The sequence below is a fragment of the Phoca vitulina genome, unplaced genomic scaffold, assembly GCF_004348235.1.
Source record: "Phoca vitulina isolate PV1807 unplaced genomic scaffold, GSC_HSeal_1.0 scaffold5, whole genome shotgun sequence".
Taxonomy (NCBI): Eukaryota; Metazoa; Chordata; class Mammalia; order Carnivora; family Phocidae; genus Phoca; species Phoca vitulina.
In genome coordinates this window covers 60,739,619-60,764,405 of record NW_022589708.1, presented here as the reverse complement: position 1 = coordinate 60,764,405, position 24,787 = coordinate 60,739,619, and the positions used below count along the sequence as shown (strand labels likewise).

At 41.2% G+C, this 24,787-nt stretch overlaps 1 protein-coding gene across 1 annotated transcript in view; it reads right to left on the bottom strand.

The window, feature by feature from the left end:
• The window catches only part of WDFY2 (WD repeat and FYVE domain containing 2), a 170,391-nt gene that overhangs the window by 71,258 nt on the left and 74,346 nt on the right, over positions 1 to 24,787 (bottom strand). The window contains exon 3 of the mRNA XM_032403088.1: positions 14,166 to 14,239. Coding sequence (XP_032258979.1) covers positions 14,166 to 14,239 — 74 coding nt within the window. The remainder of the gene's footprint in view (positions 1 to 14,165; positions 14,240 to 24,787) is intronic.

The window sequence follows — 24,787 nt, the reverse complement described above, 5'->3', positions numbered from 1 at the left end:
TGTTTCACTTCCTAGGTCAATAGGAAAACACAATAATGTACTGCTCTTTTAAAAACTTGAAATATAACTGACATATAACATTATATTAGGTTCCGGTATACAACATAAGATTCAATTTGTATATATCGTGATGTGTTGCTTTACATGGTTAACTATTTCTAATCATGGTCTCTGTACAAAAATGTTAATTATCTTTTTCTGGATTTAAATTCACAAATTTTCAGCCTGAACATTATTCAAACCAATAAAAATGCAGACAGCAAGGAGTAAGCAAAAATTACATATAAAACCCAGTTTTACTAGCCCCCAAAAAAGGTGCTCACCAGAAACAAACTGGTTTAAAATTATTATTTAAAAAAATTATCTTTAGGGTCGCCTGGGTGGCTCAGTCAGTTAAGCATCTGACTCTTGATTTCAGCCCAGGTCATCATCTCAGGGTTGTGAGATGGACAGAATCCTCCCATTGGGCTCCATACTCAGCAGGGAGTCTGCTTCTCTTCTCCCTCTGCCCTCCCCCCACACGCTCTCTTTCTCTCCCTCTCTCTCTCTCTCAAATAATAAGTAAATCTTTTTAAAAAATAAGTTCTGCTTTAAAAAAATTATCTTTGAACTTAGATGGCAAATAATTATGTAACAAATCATTGTCTTTAATTTCAAATAAAATTAACCTTATCAAAAAGTAAAGTAATAATTACCATTTATTAAGGCCTTTATATAAATTATCTCATGTAATCCTCATAAATCCTCAAGAGGCACATATTATTATGCCCAATCTAGAGCGAGTAAATTAAAGTTTATGTAAGGTTAACCACCTCCCCATCATTATCCAGCTAAAAGATGGGAGCACCAGAAGTGAGATGCAGGTTTCTCTGGAAGCAAAGTTCACACCTCAACCACCAGGACGCCTTCCCCAGATATCTGCCCCTGATGTGTGAAGGCCAAGTGTGTTGACGGTGATCTCTACCAGGAACTCTGAGTAGCCCTACCTGACAGAGGCCAGGAGGAGAGTGCAATCGCCTCCTCCATAGCAAAGAGCTGACGAAAAACAACTTCTAGAAGGCTGACTAGACCGTAAGCATGAAAGGGAAAGGAGAAAGAACTTCTGGGCAGAAATGCAAATGAAACTGGTTGGCTTTAATTCTCCTGAACACTACTACTGAGGTTCCATTTGTGTAAGGCTCTCCACTGGGCACTGGAAGGAGCCATGCATATGTTTCCTGCGTTCAAGTGGCTCAGGCTAATGGAGGTCAAGAAAACAAGGAAATTTGCACTTATGAAATGTCTCCTATTTGCCAGACCCTTTCACGAACTATACATACTCTCTTATTTCATACACAATATAAATGAAACATATATGTAAACTGATAAGTATCACATAAATACTAAGGCAGAAATCTGAACTAAGTGCTATGAGAACCCTTAAGAAGACCTTTTCACTCTGCCCTGGAGTACGGCAGGCTTCTCAGAAGAATGATTTGGGGCTTTAATCAATTCTTAAAGGTAGGCAAGGAGCTTCTGGAGGGGAAGAAGCAAGCCGAGAGCAAGGGACTCCATGTCCATGGGCACTGATGTGTGAACCAAACAAGTCTGATATTTGGGTAGGAGGGTTGTGACAGATGAGGCTGATGAAATGGGCAGGAATTGAGGGATCTGAATTTTATCCTTCTGGAAGTTGTTGAGAGTCTATACAAGAGGAGTGGCATGATTACACCAGAATTTTGAATATCTGATGGCAGAGGGTTGGAGGGAACTAGAGACAACAGATAGTAGGACCGATCTGGGGCTTCGTGTAGCAGCCCAGGCAAACCATGCAAGAGACAGGAATTTTAAAAGTACCAGTGGGAACAGACATTGAGGGAGAGTCTGGAGAGTGTTCTGAGGTCAGTGGGCCAGGGCAGTGGTTGCTGCGACATTGGAGGGGAAATGCGGATTTACTCTAACTCCTATTTCTGGTTGGGGCTATTCAGTGATGCCATGTACTGAAGGGATGAAGAGAAAGAGCACATGCTGGGGAAAAGGGAATGCTCTCCAGTTAGAATACGCTAACCCAGAGGGGTCCTGGAGACTCCCAGGTAGGAATGCCAAAGAAGCATCGAGAGTCCGGGTTCAGGCTCAGGAGGACAGAAGGGGCCCCCGGTCTCGAGAACTGTAGATGTAGGGATAACTAAGCTGCAGGAGTCATTCACAAAAAAAGAGAAACAGCCCCAGGGAGAGGCCTGGCAGCACTGACATCCAGAGCGAGTAGGAGAAATCCGGAGAGAACTCAGGGTTGACTACATTTAAAACACCACACCACATACCCAACCATGACACCATGCAACCTGCTGAAAAGCACTTTTCCAGCCCCTTTCTCTCCTATCTATGACAGACAAGATCGGGGCAGAAGAAGCTGCCCTATCTTGACTTCTTTCCAATCCAGGAAACGAGTTGGACCTGAGTTATTGCTAAGGATGGAAAAGCTGTACTGTTCTTTGTGCCAATACGGTTAGCAGTCTTTTTGCAACCATGTAATTTGCTTCAGTGAGCTGAAGGTCTATACTGATAGTTGTCTCCTGATGCTAAACCAGTATTTATAAAAATGCAATATTCACTGATAACTGAGGGAAGGGTTATTCCCCCATCTGTAAGGAGATGGAGATGAGTGGATTGTGGAGCCTATATTCAAGGGGCAGAGCAGTAAATAAACAGGGAGGGGCACCCAATTCGGAAACAAAAACTCTGGGTTACCACGACCCTGAGTCACTATAGCATTCTACAGTAAAACAAAGAAACACAGCCCAGCACTGAACCCCCACTGAACCCCAGGGACTAGGGCATATTGAATGCTGCTCTCCTCTCCGCTGCCACAAACTTGGAGCCAGCAAGCAGGCAGCCTGTTTTCCAGACTGTCTCAGATCACTGTGTAGGTGAAGTAGGTCCAGGTGATGGCAATCCAGCGACAGGAAGGGCTATACAAGAATAACTGCTTCCTTCACACATTTTGGCTCTAGTGAGTTCTCAGGCTTTATAGCAAAAGAATAAATGTCAGATGGCTCTTTGGGGGGTCGGTTTCACGACTGCCGTTGTCAAGGTACTTTGGGAGGAATGCCTTCAAAGGTGATTGACATGGAAATGCCACAACAGTCCCTCTGGGCTCTGAACTTTGCCATCTAAATATCAGTGACATGAGAACCGTGGTCCAACTCTATAGTTTATAGAAAAGATTAGCTCCAAGTGAACATCAGCAAAATATTTGTGCACACAGAGAATATTCTTATATGCCCGGATGGAAATGGTTAAGAAAAGATTTATGAAACAAGACTGATTCCTAGTGTAAAACTTTGTAGGGGCACAGACAGCTGTCTGAACGTTGGGTCTATAAAACTCAGACTCCTAAATAAATAGAGAGTGACAGAGCCCCAATGGCTGATAGCATTTCCACCTCCCACACTTCACAGTCCACTAGAGTAAGGGTGTCTCTGTGATAAGAAATTTGCTACATCTTCTCCAAGTATCATTCAGAGCATCTTCAGTAATCTGCACACCTCTCTGAGTTCAACCTTTTCCTGTGAGTGATGAAGGTTAAAATGGCAACAACCTAGATGAGAAAATTTTTGGCAGAAAAATTAGTCTTTGACAGTCCATGTTTTTTCAAATCACTGGTGAATTACTATGGTGACACAGCAAAGATCAAAAGATAGGACCAGGGCGCCTGGGTGGCTCAGTCGTTAAGCGTCTGCCTTCGGATCAGGTCATGATCCCAGGGTTCTGGGATCGAGCTCCACATCGGGCTCCCTGCTCAGCGGGAAGCCTGCTTCTCCCTCTCCCACTCCCCCTGCTTGTGTTTCCTCTCTCGCTGTGTCTCTCTCGGTTAAATAAATAAATAAAATCTTAAAAAAAAAAAAAGACAAGGACCAGAATTCAGTTGAACCATCCTACGGAGTAGGCCACCATTAAGATACTTCCTCCCCTTGGAACTGGTCTGCTAAATCCACAAGACATGGATTTTCACCGTCTTCCTGGTGACCACCAATGGAAGACACGGCTGTTGCTAAGACAATGACGTGGAAAGGAGCTAATATTATGGAGCACTTGACATGCGTGGGCACTATTCTCAGAGCTTTATATGTGTACTATGTCAGATAATCCTCACAACAAACCTATAAATGGTTATAATTATTATCCCCATTTTACAGTTAAGGAAACTAAGGCAAAGAGAGTCAAGCAACTTGCCCAGGGTGACACCACTTGTGCAAACAGCTGTGATTAAGCTCAGGCAGTCTGATTCCAGTGCCTGTGGTCTTAGCCTCTATGTACTGTCCGTGCAACAGACAATACTAATTAACTCACTCATTAATTTGTCTGTGAGTATTTACAGAGCACTTGCAATTCATGGGCACTGCGCTGGGTGTCAGGGATGTAACAGAGAGTCAAGCAGACACAGTCACTGCCTGGTGGAGCTTATGCTGAATATTCACATTAATCGAGTAATCACACAAATGAGTATAAAATGACCACTCTGACAGCCGCTACAGAGGACGGGCACGCAGTGCTAGGACACTTATAATCCAGGGATGGGAACTGCTGAAAGACCAAGGAAGACCTTCCCAAGGCAATGAAAATGAAACTGAAATCTGAAGGATGAGAGTTAAGCAGGCAAGGAGAAAGGAAGCTCAGTCAAGGCAGAGGCTCGGAAGCTGGTGGGCATAAGCGACTGAAAGTAGCTGAGGCTAAAACTCCAGAAGGAAGGGCACTGAGCAAAAGAAGGCTGTGGAGGGAAGGACCAGACCCGGCAGGGTCACATGGGCCATGGGAAGACTTTGGGCCTGTGCCCAAGAGCAAGGGAAAGCCACTGGAGAGGGCTGGCAGGGGACAGGACAAAATCAAATGTGTATTTTGAAAAGATCCTTCTAGCTCCAATATGGAAAAGAGACTGGAGGAGGCAGAATGGATATGGGATGACCAGTGAGGAAGTCAACTGAGGGTCCAAGGAGAAGACTATGAGCAGGGCGATGGTAGTGGTGGTAACGGGTGATGAGGATGCTGAGGATGACGATGATGACGACGACAATGGAGTGGAAGCTGAGAGGTACTTGGGAGGCAAAAACCAGCAAGTGATGGACAGGGCAGAGTCGAGCAAAGAGGAAGGAAGATGAGTCCAAAGAGCCCTGGCTCACGCAACCAAGTGGACAGTGGTTTCGCTCACAGAAATAGGGAACTCTGAGAAAGACTAGGTATGTGGGGAGGCATGTGAGTCTGATTTTGGACCTAGTGAACTGGAGGTTCCTTTGAGATATTCAATAGGAAATATGAAGGCCTGGGAACGTCAGAGAAAAGGTCTGAAAAGAGATAAAAAAGTAAGAGTTGGGGTGCCTGGGTGGCTCAGTTGGTTAAGCGACTGCCTTCGGCTCAGGTCATGATCCTGGAGTCCCAGGATCGAGTCCCGCATCGGGCTCCCTGCTCGGCAGGGAGTCTGCTTCTCCCTCTGACCCTCCCCCTCTCATGCTCTCTCTCTGTCTCTCTCATTCTCTCTCTCAAATAAATAAATAAAATCTTTAAAAAAAAAAAAAGTAAGAGTTATTGTCATATGGGTAACAAATGAAGCCATGACACAGGTAAGACAGCCCAGAGAGGGGAGAGATGAGGGCCTAGAAGCAAATGTGGAGAAACTCCAACACCAAACCAAAGCTGGCTAATGGACACCCTATGATGTAAACAGAGACAAAACAGCCAGAAAACAGGAGGAAAACCAGGAGAGTCCGGGGTTGTGGATGTGCATAAAGAAACTATTTCAGGAAGAAAGAGCAGAGCTAAATGCTGCAAGGAGGTCAAACATGATGACGACTTAAAAATGTCAGCTGGATAGATCCACAAGGAGATTTTCTGTAACCAGAGCCGGAGCTCTTTGGATAGACTGATGGCAGTGGCAGCCAGACTGCAGGGGTCCAAGTAGCGAAGGGGGAATGGGGAAATGCAGAAAGTCACTACTATGACAATTTTGGTGAGAAGTGTGATTATAAGGAGAGAAGAGAGACAGAACACCAGGTGGATAGGGAAGAGCTGTGATGTCTCTGTTCTCATTAAAAAACAAAAACAAAAAAAAAAACAAAAAAACAAAATAAGGGCGCCTGGGTGGCTCAGTCAGTTAAGTGCCCGAGTCTTGATTAGGCTCAGGTCATGATCTCAGGGTTGTAAGACTGAACCCCGCATTGGGCTCTGCACTCAGAGGGGTCTGTTTGGGGTTCTCCCTCTCCCATTCCCTTTGCCCCTTCGCTCTGTGCTCTCTCTCTCAAATAAATAAATAAATAAATAAATAAATAAATAAATATTTTTTTAAAAACCCATAAACCTCGACTGTGTTTAAAAACCAAGGGCAGGTCGCCTGGGTGGCTCAGTCGGTTAAACATCTGCCTTCGGCTCGGGTCATGATCCGAGGGTTCTGGGAGCTCCCTCTCCCCTTACTCATTCTCAATCTCTCTCTCTCTCTCAAATAAATAAATAAATAAAATCTTTAAAAAACAAAAACCAATGGGCAGGATCCAGGGAGGAGAGAGAGATTATTGAGGTATAAGACTAAGAGAACGTTACTTGGAACATAATATACTCATCAATTCCTAGCCGTTGCCTTTCTGGAACACAGATATACTACTTGATGTGGTCAAGATAAGAAGATGACCACCTTCTGAAATAGTAACACCATGTCCTCATAAGGCCATCCTTTGTGGCAGATGACTTCTGGAGATAGTGTATAAATGATTTCAACCTACCATGTACTCTACTGAATCTTCTCAGCACCCAATTTAAAATATAGGGCAATCTGGGTATTCTATAGATATGGATGCTACAGAATCAGTGTAAACGGGGGACCAAGAAGGCCGTCAAAAATTCATAATTGCAATGGAGATGCCACAAAATAATCTTGGGCCTCAAAGAATGCCCTTAGCATCTGCATTCACTACCACTTGACTGAGTTTTTAGGGAATATGCAGGTACTGAACAAAAGATAACAGGATTACACATACAATGACATAACTGGGGAGAGAAGCTGGTCCTTGAGACATTCTAAGAAGTTCTGTGATCCACACAAATACTGACAACATAATAACTCCCATAAAAACAGCAAGTATTTCCTTTGACAAAACCACCTTCAGTGAATTATACCGTATGAATACATAGTAAGCAAGCAGCATGTCAGCACCCCAGTTGGGTCCCAGTACCTGGGACCCAACTGCTAAGCTACCCCAGGACCCTTACTGCTAAGCAGGAAAAAAAGAATTATTCTCTAAGTACAAAACTTGGAATGCACCAGGATCTCTCCAGCAGGAGTGGCACAACTGGGTGCTCGGCTTGGGTAGCAGCTGAAGTATTTCATTCGTAGGCTACCTGTCATCACTGTAGAACATGACCTCACCATTTGGGTTCAGTCCCTATAGGCTCATTACAACCCACAGTAATAAACAACTCATCTAAAACATCTCGTTACTTTAAAGGCTCAAATCCTTTTTAAAAAAAAATCTTTTTAGCAATGGCTAGATGCATGGAATAACACAAGCTTCCAGTTGATTGGTGACCATCCTAGGGCAATTCCTTGTGGTTGGGCTGTCTTAGTTGTATGAAAAAAATTAACTTGGTATCGTAAGAAGAAAATCTGACTAAAGGTCAGGGAAATCCCAGCTCTGCCACCACTCTCTTAACATGTGACCTATCAATACATCGCTTAATCTAGGGGAGGGTGGCATTAGCTGTAGAAGGATGAAGGTCTCTTTCAATTCTAATATTTTCTTATCTCCCCCTAGGGGATTTTGAACCATCTTCTTTTAATATCTTTGGATACCTCTTCCTGAAGGCATCATACTGCATATTCACCAAACTGTTTCCTAATCAACTGTTAGAACGCTGTTAGGGAAATACTGTACATACAATATTATGAAGTATCCCGAGTTGAACAGTGTCTTCTCAAAATGCATGGCCACCTAGAACCTCAGAATGTGACCTTATTTGGAGCGAAGTTCTTTACAGTTGTAATTAGTTAAGATGAGATCATACTGGATTAGGGTGAGCTCTTAATCCAATGACTGGTGTCCTTATAAGAAGGCCATGTGTAAACACGGAGACACAGAGAGGAAGGGGACATGAAGACGGAGGCAGGGATTGGAGGGACACATCTACGAGCCAAGGAATGCCCAGCAACCACCAGAAGCTTGGAAAAAACAAAGAAGGATTCTCTCCTAGAGCCTCCAGAAGGAGCCCTGTCGACACCCTGATTTTGGACACTAGTCTCTAGTACCGTGAGAAAACAAATTCTGTTGTTTTAAGCCACTCGGTTTGTAGTACTTTGTTAGGACGGAAAGTAACATACCAGGTATTGCTATGCTGCAACTGGTAACGCCTCAGCTTGCTCTCGTGGTAACACACGAGGACTGCTAACATACTACAATTCCTCAGACCTTCTGAATAGGATACAACACTTGGGGAGTTCAAGATCCTGGTTTCAGATGATAAAAACAGCCCTGATGATTCTTTGGTTTCCTTCTAGTGGATGCTAGGGATTATATTTTCAAAAAGGTAATTTCTCCTCTTACTTGAAAAAGTTAATATCCCCTCTCACAGAAACTACATACCTCTCCCTTAAAGCTATCAGCCTTCTGGAAGGGGGACACTTTTTGCCTCCCTGCTGCAACCAGACTCTCTGTCTGAGTGACTCCTGTGACCTATGATACAGATTCGCCGTCTATGAGATCCTGCCAAGGCATACACCCCTGGGAATTCCATCATGTGAAGCAGTTTCAGAACACACCACCTAAGGAATAACTACTGGGGACCACAGAGCGATGCTCTTGTAAAGCTGTTAATTTAATCTGTAAAACAGAAATCTCTAAATAATAGAAAATGATGTAAGAAGGCATATTCCTTCAACAATCCCAAAAGTTCAACAGATTTCTAGTCTAAGTGAAAAAAGAGGCAATGAGAGACTTATTCACAGCATCGTTTCGGGTCCCACAAAGTGTCAGGAACATGTTATATTTCTGCTTCGGTTTCTTAGTTGTTTGCTTAGTGAATCTCTGGTTTATGGATTTCAAGAAGCAGAGTATGGACACCAAATTCTTCCATATGCCCAAACTAGTCATGTAAACAAGAATCGCTCACATGTGTCAACTGCGGAGAGCAATTTACCTTTGCTGGCTAAGTGCCTGACTTTGGCATTAGCATCCCGATGACATAAATTGAAACACCTTTCTTCCCTCACTCGACGTTTTACAAAGCATCTACAGTGGTCCAAGAACTCTGTCAGGATACAGACTGAAGCAGACATGGTCTCTGCCTTCAGGCAGTTCACAGTCTGGTGAAGGAGACAGTCCCACAAACAAATGAGGCAACATGCCCAAGAATACTCAGGAAATAGAGATATAATTGCCTACTGGGCAAGAACAACGGGCAGGGAATGGAAACCCTTTAGCGGGAAATCTTTATGGACAAAGAAGTGGCTCCTGGATGGCAGCGTGGGTGAGGAGAAAGCCCAAGCTCCACAGGCACCCAGAGTTCCCAGCTCTGCTTCCTGGCTAAGTAAGCTGGAGAAGGCACATGAACTCTCCGAGCCTTAGTGTCCTTCTCTGAGAAATGTTGAGTGATGCCACCTACATCACAGGATTCCTGTGACGCCAGAATGAGGTGATAGATATGAAACAGAGTGTCTAGGACACAGTGCATGCTCAGTAAGTATTTCGTTCCCTTTCCTTTTTCATTCCCCTGGACAACTATGTGAACTAACAGCAATATATACTACAGGAACATAATCACCGCAAGAACTATGAAAACAACAGCAACAAATCCATACATGGTCAGTATCGTTTATGTTTACATAATAATCATTATCCTGAATGCTAACCATTATATAGATCAATCTTTTCTTCTCATCCCAAATTTACCATAAACACATATATGAAAACAATCTTCAGAGAACAGAGATTTATCATTTGGGGGCTTTGTTCAAAAAAATAAATCTTCAATGAGTATGCATTTATCTGGCAAGATTTCAATAAAAACTTCGGCTCACTAACAGTTTCGATGAAGCAGAAAATCTATGTATTTATAAAGATTAGCATCTATACATCTCTATGACTAAGCCGTTATTCAGTAGACTCGGTAAAAATTAGTTTAAGGAAGTTCTTTCGTTTCTGCGTGGACATTTCCTCACCAATTATCCTCTCTGAATACCTTAGAAAGTCTTCCAGTGGTGCTGGAGGGAGATGTTACCTGTTGGGGATCCAGCTCCTTCATATGCCAACTACTCATCCTGAGCCAGGACCCCCCAGCCACCTTGTATATTTTATACTCCACTTCTCAAATTGGTTCATTTCTCTCCAAACACTTCTTGCCCTCTCTTACCACCATTCTTTCTTCCCCTATGCCATTCACCTTGCCTGAAATACCTTACCTTCCCATCTTCAGCCAACAAAATCCTAGCCCATCTTCTAAACCCAGCTCACAGCCTGTCTCCACGGAGCTGACCCGGGCCATTACCTCCCACGCTCTCCTGACCTCACTGTCCCATCAGCATCACATTCACTGGTGTACTGCTGCTGGGGCTGTTATTTTTTTTACTCTTTGTTATTTATTTTACAATTTCCCACTCCCTTTTCCCCCCAGCTGAATAAGCCTTCTGAGACCAGGAGCCACATGTTAGAATTGAGCATACTCTTTTGCACACTGTTGATATTTAGATTTATTCGTTGGTTGGCTAGAATACATGAGGTATTGTGATAGGAAATTTCAAAGTCCTGGGGCATCTGGGTGGCTCAGTCAGTTAAGCATCTGCCTTCGGCTCAAGTCATGATCCCGGGGTCCTGGGATTGGGCCCTGGGTCTGGCTCCCTGCTCAGTGGGGAGTCTGCTTCTCCCTCTCCCTCTGCCTCTTCCCTCTGCTCATGCTCTCTTTCAAATAAATAATAAATAAATCTTTAATAAATAAATAACAATTAAAAAAAAGAAAACTTCGAAGTCCTTCTTCAGCATGAATAGCAGTTTGCACAATATGAGTGACTTCTTTTGACATCACAACAGATGACATTTCTGAAAGCTCAAGATGAATAGATGAATTAAACTATTGGCATACTGTTTTCCCCTGCAGAAGGTATTTCATTGTGACAAATATTTTGAATGGCAACAGAATTATACAAATAAACTATCTCAGAATTCAAGCAGGTACTTATTACAGCCAGCTTTATTAAGTAATAATAGTGTTTGTATTTTAGTCAACAACTTATTTAACAAATTATTCACTGAGTCCCTAATTTGTACAAGGAACCATACTAAGATCCACCGGGAGAAGAGATGAATAAAAAACCAGCCAAGTCCTCAACACTCAACACTTTAACTGAGGAGACAGACTTAAAAAATTTTTTACAAAACAAGTTAAATGAGCAATACAATATAGCTAACCTGAGTAATGTGTGTGATTCATTTCAACTGGTAGGGCTTAGGAACCATCCGTCAAAACAAAACAAAACAAAACCACAAAAAGGGACAAGGTGACATTGGAACAAGGCATTGAGAGATAATTGGGACTCTGTACACCAAGACGGCAGAAGGGGGATCGGGGTCATAAGATTAGCAAGAGCAAAATGTACAGACATGAACACACACCCTCACCCATTCTAGCTTCTCTCAGTAGGTGATCTAACCTGCTACTTCATGAGAAATTGAAAAGGTCATTCCTCTCCTGCATCTCACAACTGCCTCTGCCTTTCACTCTATCTCAACAGTTTCCCCATTCTTCCCTAAAGCTAAATTCTCCCAGTTGTTCAGGACCCTCCTGCTGCTTGTCTAATGTCTCATCTTGTTGCAGCGCTCACCCTCCCTCTCCTTCCTTTTGCAGACAAGTTTTTGAAAGCATGGTCTGTACTGGTTGTCTCTACTTCATCTCTAATTCATTTCAGTTACATAAGGTTAACTGCCTCTTGAATCTTTTTTATTCAGTAGAATAAAGAGAAACAAGGATTTACTTTCTGATTTCCTCCTTTCTTTGTTTTAAAATAAGTTAACCAAAAAAAAAAAAAAAAGTTAACCAGTTATTTCTTTTTAAAATTTATTTGCTATATTCAGGAAACAGAATGAATAGTCTCTGCATAGGATTTGTCACATCTGGAAAGTGAACAGCCGAGACTCTGTGTGTTTCTAACCCCATTGAGAACGCTGAACCTTAAACAAGCCCTTCTTTCCATGTGCCTTTCCTAACTCAACTCTTTACAGTTCTTCAGATGAGAAGAGACAGTGTATACAATTCATCCTCTTTGACAATATAAAACAGGTCCTTTTAAGGAAATTATGTCACACGAGCTGGGTCCTTAATCTTTTCTAGGAGATCAGGGTAAGGTAAGGCTTGGTACAGCCACACTGTACTGATACACCTGCAGAAGCATCCCAAGCTAAGCCCCTTGATTTATGTTCTGCTTCTCTGGCAGTTTCATTTACTAAAGGAATAATAGCTACGATGGTCTCTCCTCTTATATACGATAAATAGCCAGAACCCTCCATAACTTACTTTGTTCACCTTTCTTTCCTTCAAAGCCAAATTTATCAGCACCCATTAACCACCTACACCGATTTCAAAAAATGCAAAGACTCACCCATATTTACACTTAAGTCTTTTCATGGACAGTGAGTGTTACATATACGATTCCATGAACTGTTGGACAATATATAGATCTTAACTCATCTTTTCAGATTTCCTTTGCCATGAACTTCAGTTCACTGAGCAATCTAGTTACCCCCCCTTCATCTCTTAAAAATAAATTTATCCCCCACATACCCTGCTTTTTAAATATAACTCTCCTTAAAGCAGATAAAGATCTGTATCATTCACTTCTCTTCTGTCCTCCTACAGAACAGTGTTTACAGACCTCCCAACTACACTGGACATTACAGAAATTCCATAAATATTTATCAACAGGCAGATTTATATTTAATAATATTGTTAAAATTTCCGTAACGGTCACCAAATAAATGTTTTGACTAAAGACCAAATGGAAAATTTCAAGCCCACCTCTTCAGACCCGGTGTAAGACTCAGGTTAAGATTACAGATGGAAACCCACATTCCATATGTCTAAATACTTAAAAGTTATATATCAAGTTAAACTATTAAATAAAATATGGTCTCTTCCTCCAATCCTGACAAATATACCTTCAACCACCTGGGCGTACAGGAACGAATTTAGCACTTCTAGACTCCTTGAAGTTCCACAATATAGTACATGCAGGCTTTAAGCTGTTTGGGGTCAGGAAAATTCCAGTCAGGTACTCAGAATATGGGGAGTGGGTGTGTAAGGGCTGGGCACACCCCCTTAACCTCTTAGGTCCTTCTTCCCATGGGGAAATGTGGCCAGAACAGGGTCCTCTAATTCACAGGTCCTCTAATTCACAGGCCTCTGTTGCCGGGACTGAAGGCAATACTGCATAATTTACCAAAATGGAGAATTTACCAGATCAGTCTTATTACACTCGGTTAATACAGTAGCGGAAACTAAATATATAAAAAAAGATTAAGTAGTAAAACCTGAAACTCCAATCCCCAATCACTTCAGTTCCCTCGAGATCTACAGTAAAAAAGAGCCTAATATTTATCTGACTCTACCCTACAGCCTAATGTAGATTCTGTGTTTTTTTTTTTTTTTTTTTTTTACAAATTCATACAATTTACAGGACTCTATTCACAGCTAGAGGGAGTTAAGACAAGAAGGAGCAGAAGAAGAGGGAAAGGAGGAAAACATCAAGTATTAGAGATCAGACATGCAGGTCTAAGAAGACATTTCCCTTGTGTTCTGTCACTTGTCTGAAGAAGCATATGACACCATGACTAACCATCTGATCACAGCCGTGAGTATCCCTGCTTGCTCTCACTAACACACAGATTCGTGTAGTCCGTTCACGGGCCTCATAAAGCTCCTATTCTAGCCACTGGGTCCATGGGAAGGCAAGCTGAACCTTGTCAATGTTTAAACTGAGACTGATACCAGCTCTCTCTACACCTCACCATAATCTGCTGCCCTGCAATTTCTACTTCACTTAGCAAGAAAATTAATTTGTTAATTTGAAAAAGACTAATAAATAATTCTCATCCCAATACATACATACATACTCCACAGGAAGGGAAGTATTTCAACTGGAAATCTTATTTATGTGTACTTACTGAGATTGTACCATTGTCTAGACCTATGGACAGTCTTCTTGTTTCCGGGTTAAAAGACATGCATGAACATGGAGCTGAAAGAAATGAACATGTTGATGAAATTAACAAAATGATGATTCTCACTGATTCAGGAGTGACTAACTAGCTAAAAGTGTGTGGCTATTTTTTCCCCACTATTTCCTGAAAAACAGTTCATTTAACGCCCACTCACCAAAAAATAAAAACAGTAATCTCACAACCAACCCCTAGTTTTTCAGTTATCCTTTTAATGAATATAACAAGTAAGATATTCTCAAACTGGACTAGTTCCAAGGGGCTTGGTCTCAGCTGTTCTGTCAGAATGGAATCTAAATTTGCTTGACTAGATTAACAATATTTTGTGCTGTGTAATCCCTCTGTCCCCAATCTATCTCTTCCACTCAAACCCCATCTTTAATAGAAACAACCTATCTCTTCTCAACTAAGGAAAAAAATACAAAGAAAGATCTTGTAATTCCCTCCTCCCCCATGTACACACACTAGTATAAACATCTGTTTTTTGATGCAGAATTGATTCGGGGCATGTGGACTAACAGAAGTCTTTTACTCTCAGCACTGAAGGCTGCTAAGTGAAAAAGCCTGAGGATCTGTCTCAGTTTAAGGGGGAACCAACCGGACACAGAGCCAGGCTCTATGGAAAGAAATCAAGTCTGGGGAGGGCCTCCCTGTTCTGTGAAATTGGCTACTTAGCTGAGCCTAAGTAAACTAAGCATGCCTGGAAGCCAGTGTGGGCAAGAAGTGCTTGCTGAGCAGACCGCTTCCGGGTCCCTGCCTTCTCTATCTACACAGGCTCCCAAGAATGGAGCCTGCTGGCAATTTATGCTACACCGAAACTGTTGTTCTAAAAACACATCCAACACAGTTTTTAAATTTCTCCTCCACCTTCACAGTGGCCCTGTAGATGACAAACTGCTCATCATCATAATCATAATCAGCCTCAGATATCTTTACTCCTACTTTCCACAGTTATGATTAGATGTCTTACTCAAGGTCACGCAGGAAAAAAGAAGTTAGAGAAGGTTCAAAGACTTCATTCAAACACACAGTCCTATTTTGAAATACCCAAATTAGATTACCTCTAAACTATAGAAGAATTTCAAGTTCTACTAACAGAGCCACTTCATAAACAGATCACTTAGTAACTTTTTTTGTTCTCTATAAAAGGACCATGAACAACAAAAAAGATCTTCCAAACTGCATGAAGTATTTACTTTTTTCTAATTTTCAATCATGATATATTCAGAAAATGGAAACACAAAAAATAATCCCCCCCCCCCCACTTCCACCAGTGCAGCAGAGTATCTTCACTCTGATCAGCCACAAAATTAAGCTGGATTCCCAAAAGTACACTGCTGCAAAAAGTAGTCAAATGCTATTTAATGCTCTGCCCTAAGAAAGTCAGTCTTTCTCACCTGTGGCCCATCAACTATATTGGCACAATTTCTAGGCAGGTGTTAAGATGCCTGTAACATGCGTTCAGAATTAAAATCTAATGATTTCATGGAAAATTATCATGTTAGCTGAAAAGAGCAAAAGAAAAAAATATATTGTGATTACAAGTACATAAAGTACATAGCCACCTAAAAATGTACATGGAGAAATGAAACTGTTTTTGTGTTCATGTGACAAGATTATTTCTATATTAATCTTATTATTTTGCTATTCCTGTTAAAAGTTTTAAGTATCTAAAGGTGTATATTAAGATATAAGCATGAGCATATGAAGCAAAACTTGACTGCAGCCCAAAGGGCTATAAACTAGTCAAGAATAACCTTATCACTTAGCTGCCTGCCTGACCATATAAAAGTTTTTTCTGTGTGATTTCCTCCAAAGTTCATACCTGGTTGTGTAATAGTTAGAAAACCCACTGATCTCTGAATGTGATTTAAATGACTTTTTTTACAACACTGCATCAGTTACCTTGACATCTACATTGCTATTTCTTTATTTCTGGATTTCTTCTCCCCTTTACTAAATTTCTTATTATTCTTTTAACAAAAATCTAGAATGCTTACTATGTTCCAGGCATGTGATATAATGATAGATAAGGAATTATAGCTGTCACCAAGGAATTTATAGATTTTGGCACCAACCATGTACAGGAACTGTTAAGACTCATCCCAATGTCACCATTATAGTCCAAATCACTTTATGTTTACAGTAAGAAACACCATCAGAATTCAAAAGGAAAAGACCTTTCCCAGAGAGTCCCATAAACAAAATAAATTCAGAAATCCTGTTGTTCTAGAACCCATATACTTGAACCCAAGATGGTTCTAGACAGGGGAATGCCAGAGCTAAAGAGCATTAGCTTCCAGGTGCCCCCAAAGACAAAACCGCCCCTCCATGGGGGCATTATTGGTAAAACACCAAGCAAACCTCTGTGTGTGTGTGTGTGTGTGTGTGTGTGTGTGTGTGTGTGTGTGTGTGTGTGTAGGGAAAGACTTTTGGTAGGTGAGCCTTATGATGCTCTTCAAACCATTTCCCAACTGTGACACTCTAACAGGAATAGGCCCTGGGTTGGTCACCCATAGGCCCTGGCAGGGCCAAGGAGACAGGGAGTGGACTAAAAAGAATATTGATGCCCATGTCTGTTGTTACAGTAAATGTCTTTCCTTTTGGGAAATGGGGGAGTAGATAGATTGACAGAGAGATCCTTCTACCTTCAACTCACCAGAAATTAACAAAAAAGCAAGCTCTGAAAGACTAGTGTTATGGCCCATACAGAATGCGCTCCTATCCATGCAAGAAAATATCAAAGGGGCAAAACTGTCTGGGGAAGGATAAAAAGACACAGTAAATTAATGGTAATTCTGGCCAAATGGAAAAAGGGGTCCCTCAGCAGGAAGGGTTAGGAAAGAAACAAAATATGATTTAAGCATAATATTTGTAGCTAGGTTGCAAAAATGTGATGTTTCACAAATAAGAATTCAGCTTTAAATGATGTAAAACTAATGGTTCCTAAGTCGATAAAGAAAGAATTGCTCCATCTGATGGCTGAAGGTTGAGGTCGGGGCTAAAGTGGCTGAGGGACTTCTATTCTCCCACCTCGCAGTGGCTTTCTCCAAGGGCTCAGTGAAATGGCTGACCAGACCGATAAAATTACAATACAGCCCCTCCACTGGCCTTCTCCTTCACAGATGAAATAAATACAGCATAATACAAAACCTGAAGATATATTTATTTCCCCCACCTTTAACTGTTTTCCCCATGAGAGAGGATAACCACATCTGGTAAGCTCTGTGGGGCGACCCCCATCTGCCACGGCCTCCCACGTCTATCAGCTGTACGCAGTTTACCTGGGCCTGCTCCTACACAAACCCAGTAATTCAAGGCCCTGCCACTGGTCTTGTTGATGTTATATCATTAGCTTCCTATTTTTTTCCCCAACATAGTCTATTAAAACCTAAGAAAAAAATGCTCACAGTTTATTCCTCAATAAAATAGTACAAGAATTCATTTCTATGCTGATTAAGACTTGCCAATTCCCTCTTTTCCGTTTCAGACTGAGGACAACCAAAAGAAATTATCTGGTAAAATTTTAGGAAGATAATAAAAGGTACAAATAAGATGGATAAGAAATTTGCACAGGTCTATGAGTAATGAAAAATAATAGTCTCTCATGTAAGTATCAGGACTTTAGAACTTGATGGCTTGTTAAATCTTATCGTAAAAATTAAACACTTTCATAACATTGAGCATTTTTTTTTTTAATTAAATCTTTGTAGTTTCAGGCAGGTATTCAGCTTAAGGTTTAGGGAAAACTGAAATAAAGAGAAGCTGCAGTCTGGGTGGTTATATTAATGACCATATAATTTGAAGGGAGAAAAGCTCAAGAGATACAAGCCCCAGACAAATGGAACTCAAGAGACTGACATCAACCTCAACAGAGTTAGTAATTAAGTGGATTACAGAGAAATTGGCTACTTGTATTTCTAATACTTCTATCCGTTAAGTGGTCTCAAAAAATATACATATATATATTGCTTTTGCTTTTTAAAAAAATATATAGTTAAGAGAAGGCATTCTCAAAATACTCTTATTAGGGGGAAAGTTACCTAATTTCTGTTATTTACACCTATAACCTCTTCATTTTATGACTGCTTTATCTTCTGTCCTTTGTTTATTGGTTGGACTTTGCTCAAATAAACACAAGTTTCATTGAAGCTGTGGATTTCAATCACACCGACTGCTGCTTTCCATTACTTGGCAGGACACACTAATCCTCACGGGATGTTCTAGTGGTCTCTTTAAAACTAAGCAAACAATGGTACTTCCATGAATAAAACTTCAGGTGTTAAAGGAATCCTGATCAAGTTGGATATGAGGATCCTACAATAAGAGGACTTCAAGGAGGGGCGCCTAGGTGGCTCAGTCAGGTCTGCCTTTGGCTCAGGTCATGATCTTGGGGTCCTGGGATGGAGCCCTGCATCAGGTTCCCTGCTCAGTGAGGAGTCTGCGTCTCCCTCTCCTTCTGCCTTTGCCCCTCCCCTCCACTCGTGTTCTCGCTCTCTCTCTCTCAAATAAATAAATAAAATCTTTAAAAAACTTCAAGGAGCAACCCACCACTGCACAATAAAGACTTAATTCATGGACACTATTTCATTCAGTCCCGTTTATCACAAGACAGTATTTATTAGGTTTACAATATTCAACCCATGTTTTACTAAGAACACTTATAATTAGGACTCCAACTGCCTAGCATTAAAAATCATTTTTCACTTCAATCAAATATTTTACGCACTCTACTAAAACTAACCACTTGCTTCCTTTTAATTTAGTCTGAGTAACATCAGCAAAATTATAGTGAATTAGCAGTGGTCACTTTTTCTCCCAGACAAGTTTTAAGTTACAGCTACAAGTTTAAGATCTAAGTTCAATAAAATTTTAAAATACTCTGTCATATGAAAATCGAATAAGAGTATGCTAAATAAATGCTATAATTATTCAGATTAGTTAATATCTATTATTTTTACCTTGGATAATCCATGTTTTCATTTTCATTAAAAATCAAAAGTTCCTTGGGCACATTTTCTTCTTAGTAAATACAGAATTAAAAGATCATATTACATAACTATTTTTGAAAATGTAGATAGTAAAAACAGTATATTGCTTTTACATATAGTTCCATGACAAAACCTATACCAAAAAGACACCAACAAAGGAACAATATACTTCACAACTAGGAACCAAGGAGCTATTTGAAATAAGGTATAAAATAATAAGATGACCATTTCCCAATTATACCCATATCCCCTAGTCTGCCACAAAAGTCCCTCAATTGAGTTAACGATGTTGTCTAAAAGTCACCAAAACAATCACCACCTTATAAAAACAGAACTGTCAAATTCATTATTTTAAATACCTTTCGGGGCGCCTGGGTGGCTCAGATGGTTAAGCGTCTGCCTTCGGCTCAGGTCATGATCCCAGGGTCCTGGGATCGAGTCCCGCATCGGGCTCCCTGCTAGGCGGGGAGCCTGCTTCTCCCTCTGCCTCTGCCTCTCTCTCTCTCTCTCTCTCTGACTCTCATGAATAAATAAATAAAACATTTAAAAAAATAAAATAAAATAAAATAAAAATAAATAAAATAAATAAAAAAATACCTTTCTACCACGAATCTATCCACATGAATTTCCCCCAAAACGCCAACAGACCCAGTAGAAGAGGTGGGATAACACACAAACGAGCTCCACCCATTGTCTTAAATTATACAAAGTTCTCCTTTGACCAATGGAAAAATCAACACTTGCGATTTACATACAAAATGACACATTTCCATTTCAGGTATACAGTATACGAACATATTACTCATTTTAATTTTCTAAATCCTCAATTTCACGTTATCTGTTGCTGCAGAACTAAAGTTCCAACACACAGGAAAGGGAAACCAATCTAGCCACAACCTCACAAATCGGTCAATCTTGTCTTAATCCTCTTTGGGTTCAGATCAGCAACGACAGTCTATATTGCTAAGCACCAAGAACGTGAAAGTACTTTATAAATTACTTATTTAACATAACTCATAACCAAAATATTTTTGCAAATCTGAGATCAAAGGAAAAGGACAGTTTATTCATCAGCCTCCAGAGCAAGGAAAAATGTAAAGGATTTGCCTGAAATGACTCAGCAAATTGGCAGCAAAAATGAAAATCCAATTCCAGTTTGCCACCCAGGGACAGGTTCCAACCTACACGCTATTTTGAAAACTCCAATCTTAAAAAATACATATTTTGGGGTGAACTGCATGTAAACAGTAAGCCTATGTCCAAACTTCATCTCTCTAGTTGTCTTAACTAAGATAATTTAATGCATTCCCTACCTCATTTCACAAAGAATTTGAAATGACTTAAAAAGCAGACACAATGAAACCAAACAATAGAAATAAGCAAAATGCCACGACTAAGGAAAATATGTATAAGAACAGAAAGGAAAAAAAAAGGAACAGAAAGGGGCGCCTGGGTGGCTCAGTTGGTTAAGCGACTGCCTTCGGCTCAGGTCATGATCCTGGAGTCCCTGGATCGAGTCCCGCATCGAGCCTGCTTCTCCCTCTGACCCTCCCCCATCTCATGTGCTCTCTCTGTCTCTCTCATTCTCTCTGTCTCAAATAAATAAATAAAATCTTTAAAAAAAAAAAAAAAGGAACAGAAAGAAAATGAAAATAAAGATCTGTTGGCAAACAAAATAGGTTCCATGTTTTACATTATCCATAAGGACCGTGAACCAGGTCCCTAGAGCTGTCCCGCCCAACCCTTTTCACCTCATGATACATACAGAAAACTAGATTTGAACAGCCCACTGGAGTCAATGGAAGAGATGCGCAGGGCCCAGATGACTGGATTTCACCTGCCCAGCTACGGAGATCAGCTCTCAGGGCCTGTAATCCATTTGGATCACCCCAACACGATGTAGCACACGGGCTGGTAAGAAAGCAAAGGGCTTCCGGCCCCCTTAGTGCTTCTTCAAAGGCGCGCGGAGCATTATGGTAGACAATTACCTCAAAAACAGCCATAAAGCAGCTCATATATGCACACATCAGAACAGGCGAGGGCGCAATGAAGGCAGGCATTCCCGCAGAGGGCTAACCCAAAGTGGGAGAACTGTGCTGATGAGCCATCAGACCCCACAGCCCGCATACTGCCCTCCATAAATAGTCTTTCTTTCAACCAGGCTTTTGATAAAAACCAGGAAGCAGCGGTTCAGAATTATGCTTCTCAGTGAGGACTAGAGTTTCTATACATTAAAAGTTAGCTGAGCAAATGGCCAAGTGGCCATACTTGTGTGAAAACTGAGGGGGCCCAGGCACACAGCTCTAGACCGGGCAAATGCCAGCTCACCACGCCAAGGCAGAGAGCTGGAAAAAAACAGGTCATTTTATTGCTGTGTTAGGTGTGCTTCTGATTTGTACTTATCTTTGAAAAACTGTCTTCTGTTTTGCTTTGGGGACAAATTCATAAACATTTAGGAGCCAAAGTAAATTCCACCTGCCTGCCCTGGCCAACTACAGAACCCACAGAGGTTTTCCAATTGTCCAGCACACCCTCAGTCCTGAGGCTCTGGGCCTCTTAACCTCCTAGTCACTACATCTTTGGCAGCCAAGTTGCTTTACCCTATTCTCCATGCCCAAGGGGAAAAGCCCATACATGATACTCAATACTTTAATACACTAAGTAAAATCTCAAACACCTGCCACCCTGGCTTCTGCTTGAGATTTCTCTCCTCCATCCCTTTATTTGACCCCATGAATGGCAAACTTAGTTTAAAAAGTAAATCTAAAATAACTTAATCATGAAAATGGGAATGCCTATGCTTTTCATGTTTTGTTTTTTCCCTCTGTAGAGAGATGCAAATGTGGTGGTTGAAATGGTATCTATTAGAAGCCTGGAACAAATAATCATTTATGGCTACAACTGAAACCTCAACTCTATACCCTCAGAAAGAACCCTCGCTGGTTTCCAAGCTCAAGCAGGTCCCAGTTGGGTATGCTGTAACTTGATCTCGTCATAGGCAATAAGCAGCTATCACACAAGGTACGTCAAGAAGATAGGCTTTTTGAAAGAATATTAGATAGGGAAATGCTCTTAGTTCTCACTCATCCATAAACATTGGCACATAGGAAACTACAAAACAAGTCATCAGTCACCCCAAATTCTCTATAGACAACAGAGTTGTTTTTTTTTTCAAGATTTTATTTATTTATTTTGACACAGAGAAAGAGATAGCAAGAGAGGGAACACAAGCAGGGGGAGTGGGAGAGGGAGAAGCAGGCTTCCCACTGAGCAGGGAGCCTGACGTGGGGCTCGACTTAACGACTGAGCCACCCAGGCGCCCCGACAGCAGGGTTTTAAATGGGGCTTTCTTCAGGGAACCTTTGTGACCATGTTCCCATGACGCCTGTTTCTTTCCCATTATAACACTCAGCACACAGCATGAGTAGTGCTTATTTTAAGTCTGCCTTCCCTACTAGACTGTACACACCATGAAGACAGGAATCATCTGCCCTACTTAACCACTATATCCTTGGGACACTGCAGTGTTGAGTATGGAAGAAACTTTTTTTTTTTTAAGATTTTATTTATTTACTTGAGAGAGAGAGAATGAGAGAGAGAGCACAAGAGGGGGGAGGGTCAGAGGGAGAAGCAGACTCCCTGCTGAGCAGGGAGCCCGATGCGGGACTCGATCCCAGGACTCCAGGATCATGACCTGAGCCAAAGGCAGTCACTTAACCGACTGAGACACCCAGGCACCCCAAGTATGGAAGAAACTTTTAAAATTTGTTGAATGAACTGTCCAAAGAAATTAAACAGGATAAATATTTCTTTCTGCTTTTCTTCTTTACTTGCCCTCACTCATCCCAGACTATTTTCAGCTCAACATCACAGTGGCATCAATTGGGACACGGCTCAGTCTTCTCTCTTTAAAGATCAGAGAGACCCTGGAGAAACTGAACAGACAGGAATTGGGAGGTATACAATCAAGGCTAGGCCGTGTCAGAAACTTGCAGTTGGGAGGAACAGAAACCCACTGGAGTGAATGTAAGCACTAATGGACATATCTCTTGAATTCAAAGGCAGGAGCAGAGCCAGGCTTCTGGAGATCAGGGGGAGGAGGACGAAAACCTCCAGGCATCACCTGCTTAGGTTTCTCTCTCTCTAGAGCCAAGTGGCCCTTCCTCTCTGATTCATACTTCCTTTTAAGTGGATCAGCTTTCACTGTTTCTTTACGCACTTAAATACCTCACAGCTCTAAGGTTTACATGTTCCCAGCTCAAGGGACCAGCTGAGGTTTGAAACAAGCACTTCCTACTTCAAATTCTAAATCCTGGGAAAATCAGGTTGGCTCAGGAGCCAATAGCCTTAACCAGGCAAGTCTGGTCTCTCCTGGTTCCCTCCTAAAGGGGAAGCGGGAGCTTCTCAGAAAACACAGGGTATGAGGGCACACACCCAAAGCAGGTGTGTTTTTGATCATGATGTGTCTGCTCCTTATCCTTCTCTTGTCTACCACACCCTAAATTCATCCAGCCTTCTCACATTTACCCACCTTTCAGGCTCACTCCCAACCATCACACTTAGCCTTCACCGTTCACTCCTTCTCATCTAATGCCTTCTGCTCTTCCCATCCGTGAAACTTCAAATTCTTCTCAATGCTACAAAACATTACTATCCTACCCTGAACATGACAAATATTATACTAAAAGGTATTTTAATAAACAAAATAAACAAATAAGCCATATATTACATGTATAAGATATTTTCTTTATGTTCTCTTCTGGATTTGGAATACTACTTATTATATACCACTATAAACACATCATATGGTCATATCTGCCTTGTGATGTCCATGTCATAGCCTCCAGATATCCTGTACCTTTCTACTTATTTTTAACTAATACCACAGAACCGTTATTTAAGGATAAGACTAAGTAATCTCTTAACAAAACACCTTTCAATAGAAAGAAATGCAAAACAATCCTTTGGAAATTCAAAGCTATTTCAGGTTTTCTAACTGTCCAAAAATATAGCATAATTCCTTATGCAATAAGATCCTGCCTCTCTCAAGTTAAACAAAACGGACTCTTGCTCAAAGATCAGCTACTATGTTATCTGAATGCATTCAATTCCTAGGAACATAAAAGCCAAGGCTATGTAAAGAACATAGCCTTCTGTTCTTTTACCTCTCTGTGGTAGTGGCAGCCATCCAACAATGGAAGATTATGGAAATCACCTTGACCATACGCACCTTATTCATCTGCAACCCCTGGCAACTAGCTCAATGGCCTGTATACAGCAAGTGCGCAATAAATGTTTGATCCACGAGAATGTGTACTTATAATGTATACTTAAATCTATGTATTTATAAATCAATACTATATATGCATAAGGCTTTCTATGTGTTCATATAAATGTGTGTAAATAGATCAGCATGTTGCCTATAATGCCAGAAGACAATCTTCTCAAACTTTAAAGGACATTCAAATCACCTAGGCATCTTATTAAAAATGCAGATTCTGATTCAGTAGATCTAGCATGGAACCCAATATCTGCATTTCTAGTAAGTTCTCACGTGACCCTAATGCAGCTGGTCGA